This window comes from Mytilus edulis, chromosome 11 (genome assembly GCF_963676685.1).
Source record: "Mytilus edulis chromosome 11, xbMytEdul2.2, whole genome shotgun sequence".
Taxonomy (NCBI): domain Eukaryota; kingdom Metazoa; phylum Mollusca; class Bivalvia; order Mytilida; family Mytilidae; genus Mytilus; species Mytilus edulis.
In genome coordinates this window covers 62,979,238-63,000,299 of record NC_092354.1, presented here as the reverse complement: position 1 = coordinate 63,000,299, position 21,062 = coordinate 62,979,238, and the positions used below count along the sequence as shown (strand labels likewise).

The 21,062-nt window shown below is 31.2% G+C and overlaps 2 protein-coding genes across 2 annotated transcripts; both read right to left on the bottom strand.

Annotated features, from left to right (window-relative positions):
* Nucleotides 1-1,930: 1,930 nt before the first annotated feature.
* Nucleotides 1,931-5,366, bottom strand: LOC139494924 (antistasin-like). Its single transcript, XM_071283055.1, has 5 exons — nucleotides 5,272-5,366; nucleotides 4,762-4,786; nucleotides 3,408-3,506; nucleotides 2,913-3,002; nucleotides 1,931-2,036 (listed from the first exon to the last, which is right to left on the bottom strand). Exons 1-4 carry the CDS (start codon nucleotides 5,317-5,319, stop codon nucleotides 2,914-2,916), a joined length of 261 nt encoding a protein of 86 aa, XP_071139156.1. The 5' UTR covers nucleotides 5,320-5,366; the 3' UTR covers nucleotides 1,931-2,036; nucleotide 2,913.
* A 5,470-nt stretch (nucleotides 5,367-10,836) lies between these two features.
* On the bottom strand, nucleotides 10,837-17,571 carry LOC139495983 (S-adenosylmethionine-dependent methyltransferase Rv2258c-like). The gene is made up of 5 exons (XM_071284412.1): nucleotides 17,476-17,571; nucleotides 14,512-14,695; nucleotides 13,738-13,931; nucleotides 12,969-13,082; nucleotides 10,837-11,504 (listed from the first exon to the last, which is right to left on the bottom strand). The coding sequence occupies exons 1-5, from the start codon at nucleotides 17,507-17,509 to the stop codon at nucleotides 10,951-10,953; spliced, it is 1,080 nt and encodes a 359-aa protein (XP_071140513.1). The 5' UTR covers nucleotides 17,510-17,571; the 3' UTR covers nucleotides 10,837-10,950.
* Nucleotides 17,572-21,062: the final 3,491 nt, after the last annotated feature.

Here is a 21,062-nt window from a genome sequence, read left to right as displayed (position 1 = left end):
ATGGTAGATAAGCACTTGTGTATATCAAAATAAATTTACAAAATTCAATTATGAAATCAACATTGTAAAATCATTTGGTATTTGTACATCACTATGTTTTTCTAGTTTTCGAATCTCGTGGAATATTTCCACATTGCATTTGGAAATCGGTTTTAGGAAAAAACATGAAAAAATCAGTTTAAAAAAACTTATCAAAAAGGGAAGACATTGTCGTATTAATTGCATTTATAAGATATTAAAATAAAAATGTACCCGTTAAAATAAGCTCTCTACTAGTTGAACAAAGTAATTATATGTAAATGTTTGATGGTATATGTACACCAATTCCGGTCATATAACTACGTAAAATGTTTTAAATCTAGATTGAATAATAACTTATTTTAATCGTTAAAATATCATGTCTAATAAAAAGCAAAAATAGATGACTATGTGTTTCTTATTTGTTGTATAATTGTTCGTGATTTATTATACTTATAACCTATCTTATATCTGTGTTAACTGCGTATTTTCCAGATTATGTAAAACAGGTGCTATTTGCATCTGTTACATGTTAGCTGTAGGAAATACTTGTATTTGTTATCAACTTTTAATTACATTAAATATTAAAACTTTAGAAGCCTCCAGCTAATTTGTAAACATAGGACTACAACTTTTGTGCTGGCGGATTCTATAAGTTAAATGCTGAGTATTGATGTGCTTATTTATGCGTTTTCGTTTATTCTACATAAGCAATATTGTTAAGGGGAGGGTTAATATCTCACAAAACAATATCGTACTTTGAACAGTGATTGTTTACTTTTACAAATTATACCTTGGATGGAGGGTTGTCTCATTGGCACTCATACTAGATCTTCTTATATGTATAAATCCTGTCGCATTTTTGCGCATGTGCCAAGTGTCCGGATTCTCTGACCTTTGTGAATATTGTAATTTTTTTATTTTTAAAGTTTTGTTCATGTATATGTATTTGAATTTAGATGTACGTTTATTTCCGCTGACTTGTAGTCACATTTTTGTTTAGAGGGCAGCGCAAGACCGTTTCTGAGTACTCGATTTTCTCACTTTATTGAAGACCCATTAGTAGCCTTTGGATAATTTTCTGCTTTGTGTTTGAGTTGTTGTCTGTTACAATGTTTTTGAATTTTATTTGCCTTCGAGGCATGCATTTTCAATTATCGAGTATCTTGGGTGTTTATGAATTGATGGATGTTCTATGTTTCAACTTATGTTTGTGCTGTTTTTACCTTTGTATTTATATTTGCTTATCTTTAGCTTACTACTTATGTGTCCACTACTGGTATGTGCAGTCTAAACTATCAATCACAAAACGTTTCTGTTGATATCATTGTTAAATTTAATATTTACATAAATTAGTTGTTGTCTTTAATATATATTCGTTTAAGTTGTGTTGGATATTTGTGATGATTGTTTACGTAGTTTTGTTTCTTGGTACAGAGCAGGTCAGATTATCCTACTATGTCTTTTTGGATTGATATTTTCAATGTTGTCGATGTAACGGAACTGTAAACAACTTTTGTCAATTATATGTTCAATTTTTTTTAAACACTAAGGATTTTTTTTATCCCAGGAATAGATTACCTTAGCCGTATTTGGCATAACTTTATAGAATTTTAAGTCCTCAAAGCTCTTCACGAAACGCGGATCAGGCGTATTAAAATATAAGCCTGGCACCTTTGATAACTAATTATACAAGCGGAAGGTGAAGGTGGTATACACGTTTTGTAAATTACAATATATTTAATTATAGGTTCTTTGGTGTCTTGAATCGTTATGAAATATTTTCGATTTCCCCTGATTTTAATCAAATATATCCGAACTGGAAATTCGCTGACGGTATTGCATATATTGTATAAGGATAAAAGACTAGTAATTTATGTTACCCGATGACTTGATTCGGAAAGAAAAAAAATAAGAATAAGAAATAATTTTATTGAATATATTTCCGTTTAAATTCGTTGTTATTAGTAACTCTATGCACTTTGTCCATCATCTTTTGGATGCTTACCAAGCTCGAGCTGAAATGTAAAAGCAAAATTTGATATATACATGGGTATGTCATACTAAAATATATATGAATTTAACACTCTATACAGTTGTGGGTTGGAAGCATTTTTATTTGTATTCCCATAAACATGGAACGCTCAAACCAATAGTCAGGATGACGAGCCATGTGTACCCCTTTTTGTGCAATATATTCCCAGTGTGTCTGTTTGTTTTGTTCACGCATCTACATTTGAAAATGCCTGTGCCAGGTCAGGAATATGACAGTTGTCAATTCGTTTGATTTGTTTTATCATTTGATCTTGCCGTTTGATGAGGACTTTCCGTTTTAAACTTTCATCGGAGTTAAGTATTTTGTGATTTTTACTTTTTGACCTGTGTTTGGCATCAAAATGATATATATCGCCTCTATGATGTTCTGATAAAAAATGAATCTACATATTTTTTTTTCAATTATTTGAAATCTTTCAACGGTAAATTGGAAAAAAATATATAGTATTGTATACCGATGAATGCTAATGTTATGATACATTCGTGATATTAATTCTAACAAGAGTCTGAGGTACCACCTAGTATAAAAAAAAAACATCAACACAAAACAATGTATTTAGCAGAACTGTTACATTAAGTCATGTGTCTAATCTTTAATTCAAAATAAAATTCAAAAGCTTTCAATAACATTTATTTATATTTTACTATTTTTTCATATTTTTACTTCTACTAGAAATACAATCAAATAAGTGTTTAATCAAAGACCAATCTTTGAATAACCAAGACAAACTAAATGTATGATGAACATCACCATGGCTTTGAAACCATGTGCTTTAAAGGGAAGCGATCCCTGTTTATGTCTTTTAAAAAAACATGTGAGTAATATTGTATAGGCTTACGCTAGTTGCATTTACAAATCTGGCATCCGTCGGTTCCAACTTTGAATCCACCGTCACAGTTCATTCTACACTTTACAGGCTTGCAGTGTGCTAAAATGTCAAAACAGAACTTCAGAGCTAGTAGCTAGTTCATATTTTTTTACTACGGTTTTTTAATGAACAAATTCCTCTGAAACAAGGAAAATGAAAGTAATTTGAGCTAATATATTTCAAGACAGCGATCAAAGAACACTAGGAATAAGCTTTATATTATTGCTGTAAATAATATTTTGACATTTGCATGATGCTGCCGAGTTTGCAATTGGAAGAAATATTAATTTCAATAATTATCTTCCTTTCTACTTTCTGTTCATTATGAAATGAGCCAATGAAATTCAGTCTTCAAAGTATCCTTTGTATTCTTGTAAGCCAAGCGTAAACCGAAGATGTCACTGTGTTATTTAATCAGATTGAATCAACGGATAATTTACTATTGTCCGTTTATAGTTTACTTACGAGGTTGTTTACATTTACAAATAGCACAGCCATCTTGGTCGACGCGGTTACCGTATTCACAATACATCATACATAGAGGTTTATTACTGCATTTTCCGTCTGAAGAATAAAACAATAACACTTTTTCACTTTAGTTCGACGATAGGAAGAAGATAACAAAGCGAGATTCCAAATCATCAGTCGATGACAAAATGTGACATGACATGGCATAAAATCCTAAAAAATGACGATTTGACAAACAATAATATACAAAACATGAAATACATTGAAATCTCGTTTTTTTAGTATTTCACTTTAAGCTGCAATCAGGTTTTTTTTTGGTACTTATGATGATACAGTGACACAGGTGTACTCGATTAAATTTCCAAGCTTTTGAAGTACCAAGCTATCTCTCTCTGACTCAGTTGACCGAAGTTTCGTTTTTAAGTTTTAAACTTTAAATTGCCGCCAGCAGTTTTTATTTGTTAGAATAATACAGTAACACAGGTGCACTCGACTCAGTTAACAATCTATTGAAGTACCAAGTTTCAAGCTATCTCTCTCTGACTCAGATCACCGACTCTTGTGGTCGTTTTTCTTCTTCAGTTTTATCTTTATATAGCATATCGTAAAACATAGTTATGACTCAGATAACTGATTTTTTTCATTTTAATTGTATATAAAATATCTTTTTATATCGACAGACTCCCAACAAAATTTGAATTATGTCAAGTTCTAGGTATCAAATTCAATAATCTGAACCCTTATATGCATTTGCGACATCGTTTTGTTCATATGTTAAAATAAAACTATTGTGTCGTGTCCTAAAGAAAGTCATCTTGGGAGAAACAAAGAATAGTACGTACATTTATGATAAGCTTCAAGGACAGACATAAAATGTATGTGTATATTTCAAGGCCAAGAATGGAAAGGCAGTACTTTTAAACATATATTTCATGTTAAGGAGGGGATTTGCGAAAAATACCAGTCGAAATTTTGCGAGCCGTAAGGCGAGGGAAATTTATTCTCAAGACTGGTGTTTTTCGCAAATACCCTTCAAGAACATGATATATCGGTTTAATTACACCGAATGTTAATGTTCAAAAACGCATTGATGATCGTGACGTTACAAGCGTCCAGTCGGATAGAGTATGTGTTGGCAAATACCACGGCAGAGAGGGTGAAAAAGGCATATCCTTTTGGCAAATACTCCGGAGGCGTTAAAAAATGAACGATATTCATTTGATAACAGGAAATTGCTGAAAAATACGCTGGCTATCAACCAATCAAACTCCAGGATTCTTACATAAGGTGTAATTAGTATAAAAATATGTTCCATTATTTTAAAAATTGTTAAACGAATCGATTTACTTACAATTTGGATTTGGTGGTGATCGCGCCTAAAAAAGAAAACACAAATACGTAAATAATATTCCCCCGTGAGAATACAAAAATGTATTCCCTTTCTGAGATATAAGTTGATAGTACAGAAATTTTTCTTTTCAAAAAAGGTGTATATACTAGTTAATATCAATACTATAATGAATATGATATGCATAACTTCAGAGGAGACATGAACAAAATTTCAATAAACAATTTTTAGAGTGTACCCGAAATGATGAAAAACTAAAAAAGAAAAGAAACTAATATTGATGCTTGTATACTATCTTTTGACATTTTGATTCCATAATTTAACATTATTGAATTTATAAAAGAAATACCGGGATTATCTAATTTAAAAAGAACAAAGGAATGAAAATTAAAAAAAAAAAATTAATAATAATAATAATAATAATAATAATAATAATAATAATAATAATAATAATAATAATAATAATAATAATAATAATAATAATAAAGTGATAATAGTATGACATTTGCCTACCTGAATGGCGATAACGGCCACAGCGAGGAGTAGAATATATCGTAACATGGTTACTGTAACAGTATAATGTATTGAGTATTCTTACAACACAGTTTATATACTTTTAAAGGATACAGATGTTGTTTAATTAAAATATTATGAAATTACGCCTAAAGCAGAGTTATGATTACAATTGTTGGAATTCTCATTATTAAATTTTAGAATTATATTGTAGCCCATGGGAATTCTCCATATGTGCAAAAACTACCAGTACATTGTGACCGACTGACCGATGCTAAACGTAATTCTGAAACAATTATCGTAACATAAATTGAAGTTATATTATTTCAAAGTCATATGAAACTTTAGATTATCAAAAGAAAGTGGAACATGTTTGTCATATACAAAATTAAGAAGTTTTACTTTTAAACAAGCGCAAATGAACTGTTGTGTAAACAAAATCCTTCATACTATTTAAATGTTCATAAACATACTGATATGCATTTGTTTTTCCTGTATCTGTACACTAAATTGCTTTTTTAAAAGTAAAAATACAAAAATGCTGAACTCCGAGGTAAATTCAAAACAGAAAGTTTATAATCACATGGCAAATCAAAAGATGAAACATATCAAACGAATGGACAACTGTTATATTTCTGACTTTACACATGCATTTTCTCGTGTAGAAAAAGGTGGATTAAACCAGGTTTTATAGCTTTTGTTTAATATGGGTTTTTTTCTCGCTATAACATAATTTCTTTCGAAAAATGTATAAAATAGTTCCAGAATTCATTATATCATGTTTTGTTGAAGACATGTTGTATAGTACAGTGAAACCTGTCCAAACCGAACATTTGCGGGACTTTGTGTTTTGTTCGGTTTTCACTGGTGTTCGGATTGTATAGGTAAAAGCTTAAGGAAGTAAATACCAAAATAATGTTGGCATTAACTGACAAGGGACAATAGGTGACACAACAGACGTCAATGTATGTTCATGTTGATTTAGATGTTAATGTAAAAATATAAGTAGATGAAGATAGACGTCATCAAACGAATGGATAAGTACTATCAGATTTCCTTAATAATAATCCCATCCACTAAGTCTATTATAAAAGAGAGATGAAATATATTTGTACTTGCAACGCCATATGGCATCAAAGAAGAATATGATCAAAAGTCAATCAACGGTGTACAGAACACAGTTAAGAAAACTAGGTACTAAGTAACACGAATCCCAACAAAACCTTAATGTGATATCAGGAATATAAAGAAGGGTAAGCAGATCCTGCTCCTCATGTAGTTATGTATACGGTGATTAAAAGATATAAACTGACATAGAATAAAGCTATAATGAAACTGTTTAAATGCATGAACACAAACCTGTAAACGCGAGACATTACCCAGCAGTTCAAGACTTCAAAGTGGTCTCTTCTCTATAAAGAGCAGCAAGTATTTTGTTTTCAACAGCATGATGAATATACTTATCACGAGAATGACAGGTGTCTGCGTAAAGCGCAACTGCAAATGTATCATGCACATTCAGGGGGAGTACATGGCAATGTGTAATTACACAATGCATTGATGTGTACTAGAACGATATCCTGTCCTATATCAACGTGTGTGATAATTGAAATTCAAGGATATTTTCAGTTTAGAGTTTTACTGTTAATTCTAATGTTGTGCTGTTACAACATTGTCCGAGATTAGGGGAGGCGATTGGACGTCCGCAAACATGGTAAACCTACACACACATTATGTATGTACCTTGTGGTATCCTAGTATACTTAATTTGAAGATATCGTTTTTTGTTTTGAACATAAAGCAAGAGTTGTTTTTCTTGTTTGATTTTGTTTTCTACATTTTGTAATGTCTTGGATTTTTATAACTTGCTACGAAGTAACTTATAAATTATAAAGCTTCTACATTAGTTGGTCTGGGGTGAAAAGTTGACTCATTAAAATCATACTATATGAATCTGCTAAATTGTTATATTTCTTTTTAATAATTAATTTACGGAACATAATATATATTTCAATAGAATTCGGACTTCTAAATGGCATACATTGGTATATACACATGTATTTATGAGAATTTAATGCTACTTTTTGTAATTTTAGACGGTTTTGAAACTGTATGTACGTAGATCAGCGCTTTTATATCAAAATAAATTTACAAAATGAAGAATTCAATTCTGAAATCAACATATTAATAAATTTGAGAAAAACTGTACTTTTTATCTTTTAAGTACATCTTGTAGAATCATTTGATATTTGTACATCAATATTTTTTTCTAATTTTCGGATCATTTCCCTGTTGGAAATTTCAAAATAGCTTTTGGAAATCGGTTTTCGGAAAAACATAAAAAAGTCAGTTTGAAAAACTTATCGAAAAGGGAAGACAGTGTACAACATTTGTCGTACAAAATGTATGGATTGTATTTATTAAATATTGAAATAAACATGTATCCGTTTAAATTAGCTCCATATAATTATAAGGTCTCTACTAGTTAGACAAAGTTACTACAGGGAAAACGGTACTATTACATTTTACTTGCATTAGGTTGGCCTTCTGTGTACCCAAGACAGGTGAAAGAAGTCAACTTAGGAGCGCTGTGATTGGATGTAAGGGTACAATATGTTTTTTTTTATTTATTTACGAATAACTGCAGTGTGTATATGTACATTATACATTTTAAAATCTATTGGAATATTTTCTACAGAATTATTCGAAAAGGCTACCAAAATTTAATAAATTTTGTGTAAAATAACGGTGGGCATGGATAACATAAACAAGCTCCGTTGGAAATTGGTCATGATACTATTTGGTTTCAATTTTTGAAATAGAATAATAAAGTACTAACACCACACATAACTGTTTTAACCAGGTTTTTATTATAAAAAATCGTAAATTTAGAAAATGTTAGTATTGTCGCCTATGGCAGAATAAATAGTACCGTTTTCCCTATACTCAAGATAGCAAGGGAAATCAAAATCAATCTGACTTCAGTCATATTATACTATTTTGAAGCATTTGATAAGTGCATTTGATTTATATCACATAGAATAGAATTTTTTAACTGAGAACAATACTGTGTTGAGAAAAAAGCTGAGTCATCATAATTAGTCAAATTGATGGGTACTGATATAAAACTTTATTCTAGGAGTTCAATATTAACAATATTGTATAAACTGCACCAAACTATTCTTCTTTTGCATTTGTTTTCACCTTTCGCAATGATTAATTCAATTTGAAAACCCAGAATTCAAGTCGCAACAAATATTTTTAACCAATATATTTGCATTTTTTGCTGTGTAATTCCCTAAAAATATCACTTGGGTATTTCTCTAGATATAATCTTTCAAAATAGGAAATTGTCTGGTTAAGTTTGTACTGTTTATGGAGTAAGGCAATATTTGGTCATACTAGAAACATTTTCAGTGTTAAAATTGTCCATTTAAGAAAGAAAAAAGAGGCCCACTTGAGGCTAAATTTAGATAGAATTTGTACACTCCTGTGTAAAGAATTGTTCATATTCTTGGCAATTCATGCAGCAAATATTTCAATAGTGCTTCATTTTGTTGTTTCTATCTTTTGTTATATCAGGCATATATAATTTTTCATTTTTTACTGTTGAAAGGACTTATGTTGGAAATAAATACTCCCAAGGGACATAATTCAGCTTTTTCATAGATTAATACAGGCAACAAAGGAAACTTTACAGCTGAGTATTTTGCATATTTAATGTTTTAAGAGTCTAATATCTTTTTTTTTCATCATCTGAAGACAAAATAATGGATTTTATATCAACCTCTATAATTTTGCACCACAATTTGGCATATACTAAAGCATGGAATGGAGATTAGTATGGAAAATCTTGAATTTTTGCTTTTGTTGTAAATTTTGGATACAATTAATATACAAATTGAATGGAATCGTCATTTTTATCTGTTTTAATGGAACTGTTTGTTATTCTTTTTAAATAAGATAAGATATGACTGGGTACAGGTTGTTTTTAAGTCTTATCTGAAAGAATTAGAGAAATAGGTAAACCAGCATGTAGGGGTGGGTACATAAAATGATCTATGTTTCTTAAAGTACATGAAGTAATGGGGACATACAAGTATTTATTATAGCCAAGGTTTTCACAATAACCCAGTATTGCACTAATAGTGTCATAAGAATTCTTTATAGCTTTGTGTCACAGTATAGGGAAAACGGTACTATTAGGTTGGCCTTTTGTGTACCCAAGACAGGTGAAGGAAGTCAACTTATAGTTGTTAATGTCTGTGTCATTTTGGTCTTTTGTGGATAGTTGTCTCATTGGCAATCATACCACATCTTCTTTTTTATATTAGGAGCGCTGTGATTGGATATAAGGGTACAATATATTTTTTTTATTTATCTACGAATAACTGCAGTGTGTATATGTACAATTTACATTTTAAAATCTATTGGAATATTTTCCACAGGTTTATTCGAAAAGGCTACCCAAATTTAATAAATTGTGTGTAAAATGACGGTGGGCATGGATAACATAAACAAGCTCCGTTGGAAATTGGTCATGATACTATTTGGCTTCAATTTTGAAATAGAATAATAAAGTACTAACACCACACATGACTGTTTTATCCAGGTTTTTATTATAAAAAATCGTAAATTTAGAAAATGTTAGTATTGTCGCCTATGGCAGAATAAATAGTACCGTTTTTCCTACAAGTAAATCTTGTTTGTATATATACACTAATTCCGGTTATATAAATACGTAAAATGTTTGATATCTAATTTGAATAATTTCTTATTTTAATCGTTTAAATATCATGTATAATAAAGGGCAGAAATAAATGACTTTATATTTCTCATTGTTGTAATTAATTGTTCGTGATTTATTATATTTTTAACCCATCTTATATCTGTGGCAGTTAACTGCGTATTTTTACGGATTATATAAAACATGTGCTCTTTTTAGCATATTATGTTACATATTATCTGTAGGGTATACGTCTTGTATTTGTTATCATCATTTAATTATATATAATATTAAAAACTTCAGAAGCCTTAGGCTAGATTGTAAATATAGAACTACAGCTTCTGTGCTCGCGTGGTCAAAACTATATTTGATTCTATAAATTTAAACTAAATGCTCCACACGCTACAATGCGTTTCATTTGCTTATATTTTAATTACTTTGGAGTTATTTTAAAATGTTTAGTTTGCTGTAAAAATTACTTTTATAAAATGTTAGTATAGAAGACAGGAAAAAGTTTGAATAACTTTTTTCAGTACAGCTCTAATGATGCGTCTCCCTAGTCTTATAATTTTTGCCTGAAATGTAAGTTAATAAAACAAATTCAATTTTTAAACCATGAAAGGATTTAATGTATTTGGTAAAACCCTAAATTATACACATTCTAAAATTATGTCATTTTACATTGTTTTCAATGGAAGTGTTGCAATACTTTTTTCCAGGTGTATATATCTGTACACATTAAATTTTTAATGTCTCAAGCGGCTAGTTTTCTCATTAGCAATGATACCACAATTATAAATTCTTAAATATGAACATGATATAAGGAAAAGCTATTTCGAATAGATCAATGTTTCATGGATACATGTTTTATTTTATCAATCTAAAAATGATAAAATGATCAGTTTACTGACAAAAAAAACTTTACCAAAATTATTTAAAAAAAAATGTCCCAGCTATATCCCGGTTTTCGAACAATGGATGACAGCAACAGAATCATCTCCATGTACAGTTAGTCCATTTTGTTTCAAGTATTTTGCCCTGTTTTCGAATCCCCAGCCAATCCCATTACCCACTGCAGGCGGTTCTGACAAACTACTAGGGAGGCAAACATAACAGCTCATTGTTAGTGACGATGCAAACAGTTTACTTCCAACGTTTAGTTTCGGATCCGAATGACATAGTGGGTCTAGAATAGTCATTACGCCATCGTCTTTCATGACACGTAAAGCTTGTTGAAGACATGGATCTGGATTTGGGAGATCATGCAGAACGGTAAGCATCGTTACCCAATCAAATATTCCTGTCCACTCTTGTTTTAAATCTTCCGCACCCATAAGATAGAATTCAACGTTTGTTAGCTTTTCCTCCTCCTTCATTTTAAGCGCAGTTTCTATTGCATACTGATCTACATCAATTCCGATAAGTTTAGAATCAGGAAAATACTTCGCCATGTTTACAGTTATTCTACCAACCCCACATCCGATGTCCAGTATTGTCCTGATTTTGTCTGAAATAAATGGGAAATTTATCGTTTTTGACTGTAAGAACCAATTCATTAACAATATGTCATTATGAATAAAATCATATATGTTGTGTATGGTAAAATTTTAAAGCTTAGTAACCAACTAAAACGACAATATAAAAAAGAAGATGTGGTATGATTTCCAATGAGACAACTATCCACAAAAGACCAAAATGACACAGACATTAACAACAATAGGTCACCGTACGGCCTTCAACAATGAGCAAAGCCCATACCGCATAGTCAGCTATAATAGGCCCGATAAGACAGTGTAAAACAATTCAAACGAGAAAACTAACGGCCTCATTTATGTAAACAAATGAACGAAAAACAAATATTTAACACATAAATAAACGACAACCACTGAATTACAGGCTCCTGACATGGAACAGGCACATACATAAATAATGTGGCGGGGTTAAACATGTTAGCGGGATCCCAACCCTCCCCCTAACCTGGGACAGTGGTTTAACAGTACAACATAAGAACGAACTATAACAATCAGTTGAAAAAGACTTAACTCATCAGATGGATGAACACATTAAAACAAATAATAAAAAGGCATCATGCGAAACTAAAAATGCATTTAGTTCAATATCAAACGTAAGAAACTCATCATAGATACCAGGATTGAAACTTTGTACGCCATCGCGCATAATGTCTATGAAAGACTCATCAGTGACGCTCGAATCAAAGACGTTAAAATGGCTAGATAAAGTACGAAGTTGAAGAGCATTAATTCCCGAGAAATTTTGCCAAGTACACCTATGGTTACCTATCCAGTACATAGCATTATTCACCCTTGAACATAACGCCTTTCATACTTTGCTACATGTACACTTTGTTTAACTTTTAATTTTAGTGAGTAAATATGCACGTTGTTTTAATCAGCAAAAACTAAGATCAATACATGAGCTGCAGGCGCGGATCCAGCCATTTTAAAAATGGGGGGGGGGGGGGTTCCCAACCCAGAGTAAAGGGGGGGGGGGGGGTTCCAACTATATGCTCCCATTCAAATGCATTGATCGGCCAAAAAAAAGGGGGGTTCCAACCCCCGGAACCCCCCCCCCCCCCCCCCCCCCCCCCCCCCTCTGGATCCGCCACTGAGCTGCTGCGTCGGATAGAAACCGACCTTATTCAAATTAATATCAATACATCTGTTAAGCTGAGCTATTTCGGGGTTAAAAATATTATATGCAAATTCTGTTTGAAAAATTGAGTTGATATAAAAACCCTATCAAAAAGAGCACAATTCTTATATTTCGTAATTAAATGTTCCAAAATTTATCAACAGTCTTATACATGTACATGTATCCGAAAAGTTTCATAAGGTCGGTTTTTATTTGACGCAAAAAAATATACATTTGTATACAGGAAAATAAACGTGAAGAACGAGAAATATATGTCAATGTACATTTTAATCATTGCAATAATTAGATTTTTAATTACCTTTAGTTTTGTATTGAGAGGGAACTAAATTTTCTTCTATCCATTTTCCGTCACAGCTCGCTCTGTCCTGATTCATAAACTCGAATACTTCACCCAGTTTTGAAAAGTCATACCCTATTGGTAAAAAAGACAAGGTAATTAGTTAAATAAATCATATTCAGTATAATAATACGTTTGAAAGACAGCAATTATAATAGATATTATATCTTTAAAAAGTCGGTTAATTGACTGCTGCTTGCCTTACGTCCAGTGACAGGTATTTTAAGAATAGTGCATTATAGAGAAGGAAGATCTAGAGGCTACGAGGAGAGGGGATGGCTAACTTAGAATTTTAGAATACCTTTAACAATACATGTATGTAATAGTTATTATAGATTGTTTAAATTCATAATGCTAAGATAATAATTCTTATAATGAATTGACAGACGATTGCAGGCATGTTGATATTAACGAAGATAGTGAACGTCTGTTCCTTTAGCCAGATGAGCTAAAAAAATATAATAACAAGAATGTGTCCATAGTACACGGACGCCCCACTCGCAATATCCTTTTCTTTGTATTGGACCGTGAAATTAGGGTCAAAACTCTAAATTGGCATTTAAATTAGAAAGATCAAATCATAGGGACATGTATACTACGTAACAAGTTGATTGGACTCCAACTTCATCAAAAACTACCTTGACCAAAAACTTTAACCGGAAGCGGTATAGACGAACGGGCGCACAGACCAGAAAACATAATTCCCATAAAATGGGGCATACAAATTTACCAGCTGCTGATGGATCTGTTGACCTGAAACATTTCTCCACGTCCTTGGTGAGAGGAGCAGCGGCTGGTATCAATGTCGCCATCAAACTTTTAGATGTTTTCGTCTTACAATCAGCTGGTATGTAGTATTTGTTGTCGTCTGTTATAAACACGATTTTGGCGGCAACCATTGAAAACAACCACTCTCTAACATATCTATAAAAAAAATATTACTGAAACAGTAAAGATACCTCTTTTATGTTTCGTATGTTAAAATGAATATGATATACTATTTTGTATCGTTCTTATGCGAATAAGATCGTTTATGATAATATTTTTGAAGGATAAATATGAGATTGTCAACGGAAATGTTCTCCTATATCATTATACATATATTAAAGGCATTTATTTATTTTTCATGTGCACTGTATATATAATGACAAAGAAAGAAAAGTATTTCATTTTTGAAGTAATATTTAGTAAACTTTACTCGTTGTTTACTAGTGTCCAGGTATCCATCAATTCTCATCCTGCAATTGGAAAACTACTCGAGCGACTTTTGTTCAAACTCATGTTTTTCGTTATAAAATTAAAAGGTTTCCATATCCCATTAACAAATCTCATGATCATGTCGGTGCACTACAAATCAAATACATTCCCATGGTTGAAATTAGTCGAATGTGGATTTAATAAAAAAAAAAACTTGATATATATGGTACATATTTAGGTACATTACATAAATTGTAAGAGGGTTGTAACTATCATCTTTAACATATGTCTAAATATCATTTTGTACCTCTCCTGTAATCCTGCATTGTCTGCTATTGATTGTGAGGTCTCTGGTTCGGACAATTTAAGAAGCGTTTTAAAAAGACCAACTTTGTGTCCAAGTCCTATACCAAGAGCGACAACTCCATTATAAACTATGGTATTGAATCTTTCCTCGTAAACTTCTGGATTTTTATCATCATCTGATAAAACTAAATAAAACAACGTTTCCTTTAATTTATGCTTATTTCATAAAATAAAGTTAAAAAAAATGTGATATAATTGCCAATGAGACAAATATTCAACAAAGACCAATTGACGTACTAAAGAAACTAGAGGTCTTCGAAAGATCTTCAATAAAGAGCACAACACATACCCAGAAACATATATGTCTCTGACATACCGCAAAGAAAAGATAATAGACATCGACACAATAAAATGTAAAAAAAATCATGGCAACATAATAGTCCTGTACTATGCTGAAACACTATACAAATTTTTTGTTTAAGACAGTTGACTAAGGTAGGCCTGCATTATGTATTCAACAACTAATGTAACATGATATAAATACCTGAGAAACCAACTACAACCATTAAACTACATGTACATACTCGAGCTACTAACGATGTCCTGTACTTTGAATCTAGAACGTACATTTTTTTTGTACATGTAACTACCGAATACTACGGTAAGAGTCAAGATTTGCAAGCTTCAAGTTTTAATACATAAATACATTATATTATTATTTTTACTAGCTGTAGATGTCTAGCTTGAATGATATTTCTTTCCTCGTAAATTGTAAAACGATATTGATGTCGTCTCAGTATCCGACCTCAATATCTGACAGAAGCCACCCATGCCAAGACATTGCCTACGTTGAAATTCTGCAAACACCCCGTAGAGCAAATTACATGGATGATTAATATTGACCATTTGGTATATGGCTGTGTTCTAAGCGACACGTACATGGGGCGCACTACGTTTGCGCGCATTTGGGGATTAAAATATTTTACGTTTGCGCGCAGCTTTTGATTACATTTGCGCGCATTCATTTTACAGGTAATCTCATGTAAAATAATAATTCATATATATCAAATTATAAATGACTATATTTTATTAATATTTTCATAATAGATATGACTATCAATTATAAATTTTGAAGATAGTTTGTTAATTCAAATTATATATTGTTCATATTGAATTCTAAAATCAATTCAATTTAAAACCCCTTTTTATCTTAAGTTCAAGTTATGATAAATGGGCTATGTCACAGATTTCTTAAAGTTTTGTCTACACCTTTGACTTGTTGAAATGTATCTGAAAATCGAAAAAAATATGCGGCTTTATCTCCTTTTTCCCTGTCTAAGAAGAGACTTAGACTAACGGAAGGGGTACTGATAATTGTAAATAATTGAACAAATTGATAAATAAATAAGTATTATGACCTGTATTTCCCTAAAATATTAGTGATTGAATTCTTTCAAAATATGTGCCTTAGGAGACTTAAACTAACGGGAGGGGTACTGATACTTGTAAATAATTGAACAAATTAATAAATAATAAAGTATTATGACCTGTATTTTACCTTAGTTTACCTGTCAAAAAAATGCGCGCAAATGTAAGCAAAAGCTAAGCGCAAACGTAATGATTTTTGCGCGCAAATGTAGTGGTAATGCGCGCAAACGTAATGCACCGCGTACATGAAGGTCATAAATTAATTTGTTGAATGAAATCAAATCTTTAACTACTAATGGGTGCCGTAGGAGGTCGACCGGAATTTTTAGCGAGGATTTCTTGGCATGTAACAGATAGAAAACTCAGGGTTAGAATTCATAGAACAAAAAAGGGGCAGTGGCAAATATTTCATGTATATTTTGAACACAGAGAGAATTAACCCGGCACCCTTTGCCGAAAAAACTTCCTTTTCTTATTTGTGCCTTCGGACTTTATGCTTTGAATTGTAGTTTCACTTTCCATATTCGGTATTTATTCTAACGTAAAAATCACGTGATGCAGGAATATAGTATCTTGGAGTTAGGCTATTTCATTCTTTTCAGGCGTATACTCCAAGCAAACAACATGCATGTGTATAACGGCACTGTAGATTTTCGTATTAAATAAAGAAAGTTGCCGGTCCGGTACATGAACAGATTCATTGGTTAGAAAGCAAGGTTTTAATTTTAATTAGATTGGAAAGCTTAATTCGAGGGTTGAAAATAGAGAGTACAAAAAAAAAGAAGGGGAGGTGTTCCACAGGGAATATTTTTATCTTATGAACTCTACATTTGAAAGGTTTATTATTATTTTTATTTAATTAAAAGAGAAAAACGAATGTAAAACAAATTGTGACTGGTCTTTCTTATCTACCTTTCTCCCGACGAATCAATTAATTTCCGCATAAAATAAATACTCAATTATAACGGAGACTCATCGGACAAAAATAACATCAGTGATAATACTAGAATATGAACTTGAGGGCATTATTTTCTATTTCTGTTTATTTCTTACATTTTCTCAATACTTAGATTGCTAAATTTTTTTTAATTCATCTTTTTTTTTTACCATCAATGTATGAGAAAAAAAAATGAAAACATTTAAATAATGAAAATATATAATGCGAAGGCAATTATTATCATATAGAACTATCAAATGTCATATAGTGTTATTTTGTGATATTTTTCCTACCACAGCTTTAAAAGGAGCCCTTCACTCAATAATCAACATAGTCGCAGGTGTGAGGTTTTTTAATGGTTTATTAGATATTTTATATATGAAAAGCCTGCAAATACGCTGAACATTACATTTTGATTCGCTAAAAAAAAACCTTAGCATGCCTCTGAAATATATACAGATATTAGATAATTTATTCGATTCACTGCATAGATTCTCTTGCATATTTCGTAAAAACTCTAAAAAATACTTTTGTTTTAGGTAAAGCCATTACATGTTAATAAATTATAGAGCATTAAAGACAATTTAATGTTTCGCTTACCATCAAGCTTCTGTGGCTCAAGACATCTACGCATATTTAACGGAGAACTTTAATATCTACAAGGTCAACAATTGTGTCGTTGATGATTACTTTAAGAGGCAACCAAAGGATGACTGAGAATATATGTATAGACGGGAATAACGTGTTGTTTAAGGGTCGTTTTCAATATCCTTCAATGCTCTAGATAGATACTTGGAAAATATTTTTATCAATTAAATTAGCATGAATAATCTAAAGATCTCTGAATTACGTATATGAACAAAATCTAAAATATGCAGTATTAATGAAATTGGGAAGATCATTCTGACAGCAATGTTATGCGACATAAGACATAAGACATAAGACATTTTATTTCACTAAAGCCCCCACATGGGGTATGTTAGTACAACATTTTTTAACAAACAATAAAAGTGTGAACATATATACATTAGAACAACATGGTTTAATAACAAAGGTGCAATAATAGTATATATATAATTAATACAGATATTTGACAGGAAGTACAAATTATAGTAACATGATTAAGCACATGTATTAAAAGGTTTTAATAACACTTTTGCAAAATTTTGCAAAATTTTGCTATTCCAGTAAGTGTAAATAAATCTGATTCATCAATTCTTTAAATTTTAAAACATTTGGGTTTTTACATATATTTAAAGGTAAAAATTTAGCTCTTACATTGTTGAAAAAGGTACATTTGAATAAGTAATGCAACTCATCACCAAGTTCATTAGCATTACAAAGATTACAATGTCTTTCAGATCTATCAATATTAAAAAATCTGCCCGTTTCAATGGGCAATTTATTACTAAGGCAACGGAATTTACATAAATACATTCTTAGATCAGATGGTAACACCGATAAATATTTCTCAAAACAAAAATCAGACTTGTATATTCTGTAATTAAGACATTTTGCAGAATTCATAACATTATTACTCCAGTTCAACATAAATTTATCACTTAAACATTTCTTTACATTCTTACTAATATTATCAGATTTAGCAATTATTTGATCATCCCACATCAAATTAAATCCACATTCATATAAAGTATTTCTAATTTCTAACAACCATTTAGAGTGGTAGATACCCCTTTTACTAAGCTGATACAATATAGAATACAGTGTATATGAAATTTTTTCTCTTTTACCACACATGATACGTTGCCAGAAACCAACCATTCTAGCTTTAATAAAAATATGTAATGGTATTCTACCCAATTCTGCATAAATCATACAATGAGCAGTACTTTTTTTAACCTTCAAAATTATTTTACAAAATTGCATATGCAAGTTTTCTATAATATTACAATTTTCAAAACCCCATACTTCTGCACCATATAACAAAATAGGTACAACCATTGTATCAAATAGCTCTAATTGCATATCAATTTGTAAATTCAACTTCCTAGCCTTTCTTAAGACTATAAACATGGCTTTTCTTGCTAGCTGTACAAGATGTGCTTTGGCGTCATTAAATTAACCCTTACATGAAAATATAATACCAAGGTATTGAAAATTTGTAACAATATTAAGGCTTTCACCACTATATTTAAAGTACATATTATCTGTGTTAAGTCTAGATCTTGAAAATATTACAACTTTTGTGTTAGATATGTTTACTTGCATTTTCCAAGTTTGACAATATAAATACATGGCATTTAATGAGGCTTGTAACTCTGCTGCCGATTCGGCTAAAATTACAGTATCATCTGCATACAATAACAAATATAAACGAAAATATACAGCGACTTCATCAGTATCAAGAAGACGTGCTGCAATACTCATATCAACTAAACCATTATATGATGCGGGAAAGAGGGGAAAGCGCAGACTAAGGCAGTTGCCTCCCCTCTCCCGCTAAAGGGTTTTAGTGTTGTTGTCGCTCTGCTGTTTACATATCTTTTCACTATTCTTAACTACAATAATTTTGGGGACTGTCGTTCGCATTCTTTCGAGGCCTCCTGGTGAATAAAACAAAGATGTCTATATATGCTTATTTCGAGTCCAACCATACGAGTAAATTAATGTTTGATTCCTTAGGGTTTCCTATTTTAAAACCCAAGAACATGTGCTAGTTGGACTTGTTTTATTCACCAATCAAAATGACTTTTAGAATACTTGTTTTTATAAGGACAGTTTCAATTGGTTAGATCTCTTTTACCTTATTCACATTTTTGCATAATTTTCAATTACTTAATACTTAAGAATTCTAAGTGAACAATAGAAGAATTAGATATATTTGCTAAAGGAAATACTTCGAAGAGTTTAAGCTGTCAAACCTTATGTATGTCGCTAAGTGTCAAATAAAATGAATTTCACATCTAATACTTATATATATTAAAAGTTACATAACATTATAGACTTTCTAATTATATCTTTTTATACAAAAAGCTTTATACAAGAATTAGTTATTTTCTGTAAGTACATAGAAGATTCACTTAGTTTTATATGAAATATTAAAATTTATTTCTCTAAATATTTTACCTCAATTTACCTTCATTGTATATATACCAGACTCAAGCTAGCGACCAATCCTAGCGACCAATCAAGCTAGCGACCAATTCTAGCGACCACTAAAGAACACAATGAGAATCAACTTGTCAAAGAATCATAATGTGGTATATGAGAAAACCACAAAACGACATAATGAAACAACGTTCTGTTAAAAATAAAATATGGCTACCAAAACGGTTTATTTTATTTTTTAACCTTTAAATAACTATAGATATCCATCATATCAAGTCAGAAGGGACACTACAACATCAATGTCGTCTGTAGCCTAATGTAGTGACTTGTTTGCTTGCTAAATGTCTGCATCAATATCAATCAGGAAGGGGAGAACGTCTCAGAAAATCGTAAAAAGTCAAAATATCGTAATACAATAGAACAACAAAGGAGATAAGGTATCTTTAATCACCAAATGCACAGCGAAAAATACACAAAAAGCAAAGGAACAATCTTGTTTTAGCGAACGATTTTTATTCCCCTACATAAACACATACTTTATGTTATTATATATATGTATTTGTAGAATGGAAAGTGCGCTCCTCTTCGTATTTTACTCTATAGAGAAGGGCATATACTATATTTTGAGGTCTTCTTTACGTTTTCTCGGTTTTCCAAACTCTTAACTGAGATGAAAAACAAAAAAATCAAGGATTGCAAATAAACTATTAAAAACGGATCGTATATCCCCCAATCACATAATAGTTATATACGAGTAATTTACGGATATGAAATAATAATAAAATGTAAACGAACTGAATTAGAAAACAAGTTGCTTTCTTTAAAAAATGAAAAGCAATACATGAACCTAAGACCGCTGACTGCCGGGTCACAAAAAGATTGTTGCTGAATTTGTGTTTGCTTTTGAATTGAAATAATTGACTGTGAAAAGAAGAAGCCAGTTGAAAGTATATATTTTCAGCTTCTATTTGAATAGCTATTTTAAAGCTCGACTATTATATTTATCACTTGGGAATGCACATATTTTTTTCTCGATTATAACCCTTTGGCAATCCTACTAACCAGATGACTTATGCAAATTGCACAAACCTATCGCAATATTTTATGCACTCAGTTTG

What these genes read in the sequence shown, in the direction of transcription:
- LOC139494924 (XM_071283055.1), bottom strand. Translation starts at nt 5,319, where the DNA reads ATGTTACGATATATTCTACTCCTCGCTGTGGCCGTTATCGCCATTCAG. An exon ending in TGGCCGTTATCGCCATTCAG is followed by an intron (nt 4,787 to 5,271) that starts GTAGGCAAATGT and finishes TTTCTTTTTTAG; the next exon opens with GCGCGATCACCACCAAATCC. An exon ending in ATCACCACCAAATCCAAATT is followed by an intron (nt 3,507 to 4,761) that starts GTAAGTAAATCG and finishes TTTATTCTTCAG; the next exon opens with ACGGAAAATGCAGTAATAAA.
- LOC139495983 (XM_071284412.1), bottom strand. Translation starts at nt 17,509, where the DNA reads ATGCGTAGATGTCTTGAGCCACAGAAGCTTGATG. An exon ending in AATGCAGGATTACAGGAGAG is followed by an intron (nt 13,932 to 14,511) that starts GTACAAAATGAT and finishes TTTTTTTTATAG; the next exon opens with ATATGTTAGAGAGTGGTTGT. An exon ending in AACAGATCCATCAGCAGCTG is followed by an intron (nt 13,083 to 13,737) that starts GTAAATTTGTAT and finishes TTTTACCAATAG; the next exon opens with GGTATGACTTTTCAAAACTG.